Below are 10,010 nucleotides of genomic sequence, written 5' to 3'. Positions count from 1 at the left end.
GAGACTCCGTCTCAAAAAAAAAAAAAAAAAAAAAAGGTTGAAAGTTTAAGCTTTCCTAAGCTAAAAGTTTACTTTAAGAGTTAAATATTTTGTTATGATACAAAGAAAGATTAAGTTGTTAATACTTGTATTCTCTTCAGTTTGTCCAGCTGTTAGTGGAGATTTAAATATTTACTTACTTTCTTGTCATCACAATGGGAATAAAGACATGCATGAAAATGCATGAGAAACTGAAAACTCTATGAGTCTTTCTAGCACATTTCTGCCAATGTGACCAAAGTGTAGGGTAGAATGGCTGGAAATTGTAACTAAGAAGTGGAAAAAGGATCGTTTGCCACTATCTTGTAGACTGGGTAGAGAGAAACTAAGCTGATGAACAAGTACCAGTTGGCCAATAAATAGTTCTGATATTCTGTCTACAGCCTTCCTGACATAACTGTAATGTTTTATATTTAAAACCTTTCCCTGGCTCTGCCATTATCTATGGAATAAAATTCAAGATAGTCTCAAAGGATATAAGGACCTCAAAAACATGGCCTCATACTTTTCCAGTTGCTCTAAATCTCACAAATTATACTCTAATATTAACAATTCCACTCGGTTTGCTATATCCTCTACTGCATACTGCAACAATACTTATTAGCATTTTTTAAAACGTTGTTCATTCTACTTTTCATGCTCTCAAATGATAAACTCATCTCAAAATGGAAATGATGTCTTCTTCCCATGTATATCCCTAGTACAGAGCAGACAATATATAAACTGAATATAAAAAATGAAAACAAGGCCGGGCGCGGTGGCTCACGCCTGTAATCCCAGCACTTTGGGAGGCCGAGGCGGGTGAATCACCTGAGGTCAGGAGTTCTAGACCAGCCTGGCCAACACGGTAAAACCTTGTCTCTACTAAAAATAAAAAAATTAGCCAGGCATGGTGGCAGGCGCCTGTAATCCCAGCTACTTGAGAGGCTGAGGCAGGAGAATCACTTGAACCCAGGAGGCAGAGGTTGCAGTGAGCCATGATCACGCCATTGCACTCCAGCCTGGGGGACAAGAGCAAGACTTTGTCTCAAAAAAATAATAATAATTTTTTTTAAATTTAAAAAATGAAAACAAATTTCTCGTTAACATATTTACATTAAAATTGTGAATCAAGGTATATCCTATTATAATAAATAACTTAAATAGGCTTAAATAACTAAACAAAACAGACTAGGAGATAATTCACAAATTCTCTATAATAAAGATCTTTGGGAAGCATTCAAGAGTTACATCTAGAACAAAGGTCCCTGAAAAACACAAATAAGCTAATCGTTAGGAGACCAGTTTTCTGATTAGCATATCAGACAGGTTAAGTAGACAGAAAAAGGCAGGCAGGCAGAGAGACAGGCAGGCAGGCACACACACACATGTATGTTCTAGGTGTTTTGCCTAAATCTCTTATTTATTCTAGTAATTGAGGATGATCAATATATGACTTCTTTCCAGTATCTAAAAATATTTGCTACCTGGGAATAATTGACATAAAAGTTGGTAAGATAGGAAAATTACCAGACCCTGGAAAACTAAGTCAAAGGAAGTATGCTACATGCCCTCATGGTCATTGAAATGAAATGGAGAGTGAAATATGCTCCATGTCAAACCCAAGGAATCTCTTGCTTAGTGTCCGCCACTGACAAAGACACAAAGAAATATTATCTTCTCAAACATCAACTTTACAGGTTAGGGTTATGAGTCAAACACCCTTGTTTCCCTTAGGATAGATTCATCTTCCATTATGTTAGAAAAGGGTTTTGCTTGTTTGTATTTTGAGACAGGGTCTCACTGGGTCTCTGTCACCCAGGCTGCAGTACAGTGGCACAATCTGGCTCACTGCAGTTTCAACCTCCTGGACTTAAGCAATCCTCAGCCTTTTGAGTAGCTTTTGAGTAGCTGGGACCACAGACGAGCACCACCACACTTTTCATATTTTTATATTTTTATATTTTTTGTAGAGATGGGGTTTCTCCATGCTGCCCAGGTTGGTCTCAAACTCCTGAGCTCAAGCAATCCACCTGCCTCGGCCTTCCAAAGTGTTGAAGGCATGAGCCACTGTGTCCGGCCATAAAAAGTTTTACAAATTTTTTATAACTTTATTCCCATAAGATAATAATTTTTCCAAATGTTCTGTACTCCCTTTCAAATATCAACATTGAAAAAATATAAAAAACATAAAAAGCTTCTGTTCTAACAAGCTGAAGAATTCCAAGTTTTAATAAATTAAAGAGCACGCATTCTACTATATCTTCTTTAAGATAGCCAAAGACGAATCAAATAAGTAAATTCCAAATTCTTGGGATCTTGTAAGTAGGCAGATTAAGGTTCACTGTACTAATGAAAATAAACATAAAAAGGCTAATAAACACAAAAAGACCTAATTATAGTGGTTTTATATGTAGAGATTCAACCTACAAAGGGTGCATAACTGGGCTTCATTAAAAAATGATGTCATCAGCCGGGCATGTTGGCTCATGCCTGTAATCCCAGCAGTTTGGGAGGATGAAGCAGGCAGATAACGAGATCAAGAGATCGAGACCACCCTGGCCAACATGGTGAAACCCCATCTCTACTAAAAATACAAAAATTAGCTGGGCATGGTGGTGCATGCCTGTAATCTCAGCTACTTGGGAGGCTGAAGCAGGAGAATCACTTGAACCCGGGAGGTGGAAGTTGCAGTGAGCCAAGATCGCGCCACTGTACTCCAGCCTGGCAACAGAGCGAGACTCTGCCTCACAAAAAGAAAAAAGTCATCAGAATTTGAAAATGAAACTCCTAGCCAAACCTGTTACTGCAAACAACACAGAGTGTAAATTGTTCATGTCAGAGAAATGTTCAAAAAGCTAGCAAAAAGCTAGCAGGCTGAGTATAATTTGGTCGATCCAAATTAGACCTCTACAGACTACTGTAAGTAAATACCCTGAAGACCTAGAAATAAGCTAAGTAGGGAGAGCAGTGGAACTGCATAATTGTACTGTTATTGTTTATTGAGGTATGAAAAGCACAACATTGAATAATGCCAAGGTTAAAACTACCAAAAAGTCTAAAAAAACACAAAATCTTAGATTCTTTTATAAAACAACAAAAATATCAGTAGTGAAAAATTATACTGTACAGTATAACTGAAGAACTTAAATGTTCAAATGCTTGTACCAAAATAAGATGATAAAAGTGGTAGAAAGCAATGAAAAATCACAATCCTATTTTCTACTATTTTTTAAAAATCACAAATACACATATTATAGTAATGTTTACTGACCAAAATAAAACAAACACCTTGCTTTATAAGCACATGGGAAAACACAAACATGGTTCCTTTCCCTTCTCTATGGAAGGCCACAAACTCATCTATCATCTTCACAAGGGCTGGAGATTCAGATGGCATGTTAACAGTGTGCTTGCTGGGGATAGACAGTTGAGTTAATTAAGTGTTGCCCAGACATACAGACTTGACCAACACAAGCAGCCAAGGATAATGAGGTGGAGACTAAGAAGACAGTTATAAGACTAGAAGACTGATTACAAACAGGGGATTGAGCAAATAAGTAAATATACCAAAGCTAATAGAAATCCAGATTTCTCATTATTAGAAAAGGGAATTACAAATATGAAAAGACAAAGACTAGAATATATACAGTGTGAATACATCCATATTAGAGGCATTGACGAGAACTCATGGTCTTTAATAGATAGATAAATAAATATATCTCTGTGTATGTTTATTTTCCCAAACATATGGAGGTAAACAAATATATATTGTCTAGCTCTGTTTCACAGAAGGGCCTGGAAGCCATTGCATCCCTGCATTCTCCAAAGAGCACTTACTTATGTATACCCAAGGGCAATGAGCATATATCCAGGGCCTAGATTTTACTAAGGCCGGGAACAGTGGCTCAGGCCTGTAATCCCAGCACTTTGGGAGGCTAAGACAGGAAGACTGCTTGAACCCAGGAGTTCAAGAACAGCCTGGGAAACAAAGTGAGACCCCTGTCTCTACTAAAAAAATAGAAATTAAAAAAATTTTTTAAAATAGCCAGGTATAGTGGCATGTGCTTGCAGTTCTAGCTACTCAGGAGGCTGAGGTGGGAGGATCACTTGAGCTCAGGAGGTCCAGGCTGCAGTGACCCGTGACCGTATCACTGCACTCCAGTCTGGGCAACAAAGCGAGACCCTGTCAATCCATTCCGTCCGTCCATCCATCCATCCATCCATCCCTACATACTTTTCACAAATAAAAGGAATAAACTGAATATAAAAAATGAAACTCTCCAGAGAAATGCCTGATTCCAAGGCTGGGGTAGGGAAAGTATTAGATGAGTGTGGAATACGCTGTTGTAATGGAAAGAAGGGAATGCTTAAAGAATGACAGGGACAAAGCAAAAGAGACAAGAGACAGCTTAAATGGGCTCCCATGAGCCACATCTGGGATAAATTAAACATTAAGATAAATGACAGTAACTAATTACAAATCATTGAATAAAATGGAAATCACAAATCCACCTCCTATAAGTTAAAAAAAAAAAAAAGACAGAAAAAAGAGATGAATGGGGGAAAAGGAGTTCAAGGTTGCAGTGAGCTACGCCTGCACCACTGCATTCCAGCCCAGGCAACAGAGCAAGACCCCGATGACAGATAGATAGATAGATAGATAGATAGATAGATAGATAGATAGATAGATAGATAGATAGATAGGAAGAAAAGCCTCTATCCTATGTTATAAGCCAACTAATAAATCCAAAAGGAAAAGTAAGATTTAAAATTGGCAACCCACTGCAGTAACACTGATTCAAGTAAGATGTATTAGTGAATGCAAAAAGAAGTGGGTGACAGCTTGATCTGAAATAGAATGTTAGTATCAAAATATGCCCCCATAAAACATTTATTTATTTATTATAGTAGAAAAACCTAGCAGATACCATACTAACCAAGGGATAACCGTTAACAACCAGAGTAGCAGTAAAAATCGATATTGCCTCCTGATAAAATGCAGTAAGAAAACTACACCTTTACTTCTTTGATATTCACACTAAAAATGCATAACTGGGATCCTAAACATGACAAAACATCAGGCAAATCCAAACCAAGGGACATTCTATAAAATAATTGGCCTGTAGTCTTCAGAAATGTCAGTCATTAAAGATTAAAAAAAAAAAACAAAAAGAACTGTTTCAGACTGAAGGAAACTAAAGCTACCTGGCAATGAAATGCAACAAGTAACCAGAGGTTGGATCCAAGACTCATAAAGCACATGACTGAGAAAACTGGCTAAATTTGAATAAAATCTGTAGATTACGTAGAACTGAATCAGTATTATTTTCCTGACTTTTATGAATGTACTCAGGTTATGTATAAAAATGTCGTTTTTTAAAGGAAATACTGAAGAATTAAGGGGTAAAAGGGCATGATGTGGCCAGGTGTGGTGGCTCATGCCTGTAAACCCAGCACTTTGGGAGGCCGAGGTGGGCAGATCACGAAGTCAAGAGATTGAGACCATCCCGGCCAACATGGTGAAACCCTGTATCTACTAAAATACAAAAAATTAGCTGGGTGTGGTGGCACGCGCCTGTACGTACCTCCCAGCTACTTGGGAGGCTGAGGCAAGGGAATCGCTTGAACTCAGGAGACAAGAGATTGCAGTGAGCTGAGATCATGCCACCGCACTCCAGCCTGGTAACAGAGTGAGACTGTCTCAAAAACAAACAAACAAACAAAAAACAAAAATCTAATAGATACTAATAATTAATGCTACAGAATGTTAGAAAGGTGTTTTTTAAAAAGTAGACCTATTCATACTCACATGACAATATCCACAAAGTATATTAAATGAAAAAAGTAGAAACAATATATACATATAAATAGCTAGATCTCATTTATTTTTAAAGGGGGAGATATTTACATATAAAGTTAGGATTGATAGCTACAAATTAAACTGTTTACAGTTAGCTCTGAAGAGGAAGGTAGGTGGGAGTCAGAGAGAGAAACTTCCATTTTTGGTTTACAAATTTTTTTTTTTTTTTAAAAGATACAGAGTCTTACCCTGTCATAGCAGCCTCAAGTTCCCAGGCTCAAGCTATCCTTCTACCTCAGCCTCCCAAGTAGCTGGGACTACAGGCACATGCCACCACGCCCAGTTAATACTTCGTTCTTTTTTTTTTTTTTTTTTTTTTTTGTGGAGATCAGGTCTCACTATATGGCCCAGGATGGTCTCAAATTCCTGGGTTCAAGCAATCCTCCTACCTTGGCCTCTCAAAGTGCTGGGATTATAGAGGTGAGCCATCACACCCACCCTTAGCATTTATTAATTGTACTTTGTGCCTAATAAAAAAAACAAATTTTAAAAGTGTATCAGACCTGGGCAAGATTACTGCATGCTCAGTGTGTAGAGAACTCTCTGATTTAGGTCTGGTACAAGTTTATGGTGGAAATAGTAAAAATTAATTCACTTATCAGAGGTTCAAGGAGCAATATTGTCTTATAAAGGGTAATGAGACAGAGGCACTTGAACCAAGACCCACCTGTGTAACTGTATCTCCTAAGCTTAAACTGTAATTATCTGTTTCAGTAATTGACTAATAAGCTGATAAATTAACATCTGTAAGAAATTTCTTTTGTATCATTAAACGTAACTACTCTTGCAGTTGTCTCATTTTAAAGTTTTTCTTTTATTTTTTAAATTTATACACAAACACACATTTTTTTAAAGTAGTCTCTGAGATTGCTTCCACTTTTAATTTACTATTTTACTTTTTAAATAAACTCTTACTTCTTAAGAGTTTCCAGGCCATTCTCAAGTCTATATGCTCAGCAAGAAAAAGCAGTCAAACACAATGATCCTATCACACTAGCCTCATCAACTGATCATGTAAATTTTTATCAGGCCATATATATAATTTAGGGCTATTAAAATTTGCACAATGTTTGCAAATTAAATTATTATCTGAAACTGTCTCCAGAACCCTGAATAACACAAAACTCTGGGAAAAAAGACAGAGGGAGGAAGAATTTGGCTACTATCGTCCCAAACTGGCCCAGAGCCTTTCATAAACTGTAAAGACCAGGAGCCTGGCACTACTGCTCTCTTTCCTGAGGTCAAGCATTCAAATTCAAAAGACAAAATTTAAGCCAAAAACACTAAGAAAGCAGTAGCAGATGACTCACACTGAGAAACTAGGGAAAGATTCTGAGAGCTCTAATGGCAAAGGAGAAGACAGCCTAGGCCAGATATTTCACCAACTGGCCAAAATTAAATAGTGCTTTGATTCTGTAAGAATGAGAAAAACATAGACATTGTCTCAAGTTTGCCTCCTAATCTCTATAACACTGCCATGCCACAGGTAGAATGCCTTTCCTAAACAGACTTAAAAGTTGTAAACCGATGACAAGAGATTATCAGATTACAGCTCAACAAAGTCAAACTAGAAAGAGCCAAAAAATTAAATAAAAAAGCACAGATGGTATATATATATTTATATATATGTAGACAGAGATATACAGATGTAGATATAGATATAGCAATCTAAGTCAACAAAGTAACCTATTTGCAGTATCTGCGTAGAAACAAATGGGAATAGTATATGTGGCAGAGACTACTATTTGACTCTCAATATCCATTCTCCACTTCCTCCTTTAGTACTAGAATCTCTTACTCTTAGCCAATCACATGACTGACAGCCTGGCTAAAGACTGTACCTCTCAGATGTGCATGTACTTAGGCATGGACAGTAAGATCTGGCCAATGACATGTAAGCAGAAATGAAACATACTAATGATATCCTGAATAAGAATGGGGTGTGACCACTACTATTGTTTTTCCTGTTCCTGCTGGCTGGAATATAGTAAAGTAGGAAGATAAAGCAGAAATATTAAACCATGAAATAGAAAATACATGTTAAATATGGCAGAGCACAGGCCGGGCGCGGTGGCTCAAGCCTGTAATCCCAGCACTTTGGGAGGCCGAGACGGGTGGATCACGAGGTCAGGAGATCGAGACCATCCTGGCTAACACGGTGAAACCCCGTCTCTACTAAAAAAATACAAAAAAAACTAGCCGGGCGTGGTGTCGGGCACCTGTAGTCCCAACTACTCGGGAGGCTGAGGCAGGAGAATGGCGTAAACCCGGGAAGCGGAGCTTGCAGTGAGCTGAGATCCGGCCACTGCACTCCAGCCTGGGCGACAGAGCGAGACTCTGTCTCACAAAAAAATAAATAAATAAATAAATAAATATGGCAGAGCACCAAGATGGAAGAAATTTGGGTCACTTGCATGATGATGCGTGTGCTTACTACTAAATCTGCTTTGTTACCTGACAGAAATACAGTCTCCTCATTAAACTAAGTAATATTCACTATGACAGCAATGTTAATCTATGAGGTGCCACAGAATCCCTTATAGATTACCTGCTAAACCTGTACTTGTATCAGAAAAGGGCTTGCCCACTGAAACCAGATCACCCACAAATTGGGCTGCCATTTAACAAAACACTGTTATGTGCATACTTACCCACACTCACAGACTGTTCTTGCATATGAGTTATGATCTTCTGTGAGTTCATTACTATGAAGCAAAGATACCTAATAATGTGCACAACTCCATAAGAAAGGGCCATTTAAAACTCTTGATACTTACTGACACATTAGCACTATCACTGCTTGCAATCTCAGCTGCCTTTTCAATAATCTGTTTAAAAAAATTAAAGAAAATGAATTTTGGCTCTTATATTTGTAGAATTTTAAGTGTAAATGACTACATTTATACTTAGACTACATAAGATCTGGCATTGCTATGCTTTGTAACAGAAACATGAATTTTAAAAGCAAAATCGTGCTTCTCAAGTGCTTTAAACTCTTGACAACAGGGAAACGATGGTATCACTATAAGGGATTATGACTCCTAGGAAGCACTAAAATTGTCTGTAGATAAAATAAGTACCAGCTAGCATATATATGTCAAAAATTTTCTTTTAAATATAAGTAAGTGTATTCTAGTTAAGAAGACGCAAAAACATGTAGAGTTACTAAATTTTAGAATAAGCTTTTGTCATTTTTTCTTCAATTAACAGACACCAAAAGTAGAAGTAATGACAAGGGAAAGTCTAAAAATAAGTCAAAATTCATTAACTTCAAAGGGGGTGCCCTCATTCTTGCTAAGATAGAAACCCATTTGCCCAGCAGGAAGATCAATAAGTAAATAATTAGATCAGCTGGGTGTGGTGGCCCACACCTTTAATCCCAGCACTGTGGGAGGCCAAGGCAGGAGGATTTCCTAAGCCCAGCCAGGACAACATGGCGAGACCTCATCTCTGTAAAAAAAAAAAAATAACTAACTAACTAAAAATAAATTACTAAAAATAAAATAATTTTTAAATGCTATCATTTCCATTCTATAAGATTGTAAGAATAAAATAAGATTATGGTTATTTAAATTAACCAATAACCATAAAATTAACCTGAAAAGCAAAACACAACACAAATGATTACAACAAGCATTATATTAAATAAAAAGACTAGCACTTGGGGAAACTTTCAGTTTTTACATCTGTATTATTTACATTATGATAACCATATCTAACTTGTACAATTAAAGGAGATCAATATGCATATACTTATTCACCCATTTTTTGTTTTTTTTTGAGATGGGGTCTATGTTGCCCAAGCTGGCCTTGAACTCCTGGGCTCAGGCAATTATCCCACTTCAGCCTCAAGTAGATGGGACTAAAGGCTGCTGTCCCTGGCTTACATATATTTAAAGACTAAAATCTCTTATGCCAAACTGATCTTCTTCAAGAAAGACTGTCCAAGGGATTAGAAAGGCAAAAGAAACATTTAATGACCATTTGCAGATGACTGGAGCAACAGTGAAATAAAACTTCTCTTGAAATAGTCTTTAAAAATACTTATATTTGGCCGGGCGCGGTGGCTCAAGCCTGTAATCCCAGCACTTTGGGAGGCCGAGACGGGCGGATCACAAGGTCAGGAGAT

At 37.4% G+C, this 10,010-nt stretch overlaps 1 protein-coding gene across 1 annotated transcript in view; it reads right to left on the bottom strand.

Annotated features, from left to right (window-relative positions):
* PIK3CB (phosphatidylinositol-4,5-bisphosphate 3-kinase, catalytic subunit beta) overlaps positions 1-10,010 on the bottom strand; it is a 151,361-nt gene that overhangs the window by 45,310 nt on the left and 96,041 nt on the right. Inside the window, exon 11 of the mRNA XM_011958222.1 lies at positions 8,659-8,709. Coding sequence (XP_011813612.1) covers positions 8,659-8,709 — 51 coding nt within the window. The remainder of the gene's footprint in view (positions 1-8,658; positions 8,710-10,010) is intronic.

This window comes from Colobus angolensis, unplaced genomic scaffold (assembly GCF_000951035.1).
Source record: "Colobus angolensis palliatus isolate OR3802 unplaced genomic scaffold, Cang.pa_1.0 Scaffold46, whole genome shotgun sequence".
Taxonomy (NCBI): Eukaryota; Metazoa; Chordata; class Mammalia; order Primates; family Cercopithecidae; genus Colobus; species Colobus angolensis.
This window is presented reverse-complemented; position numbering and strand designations above follow the sequence as displayed.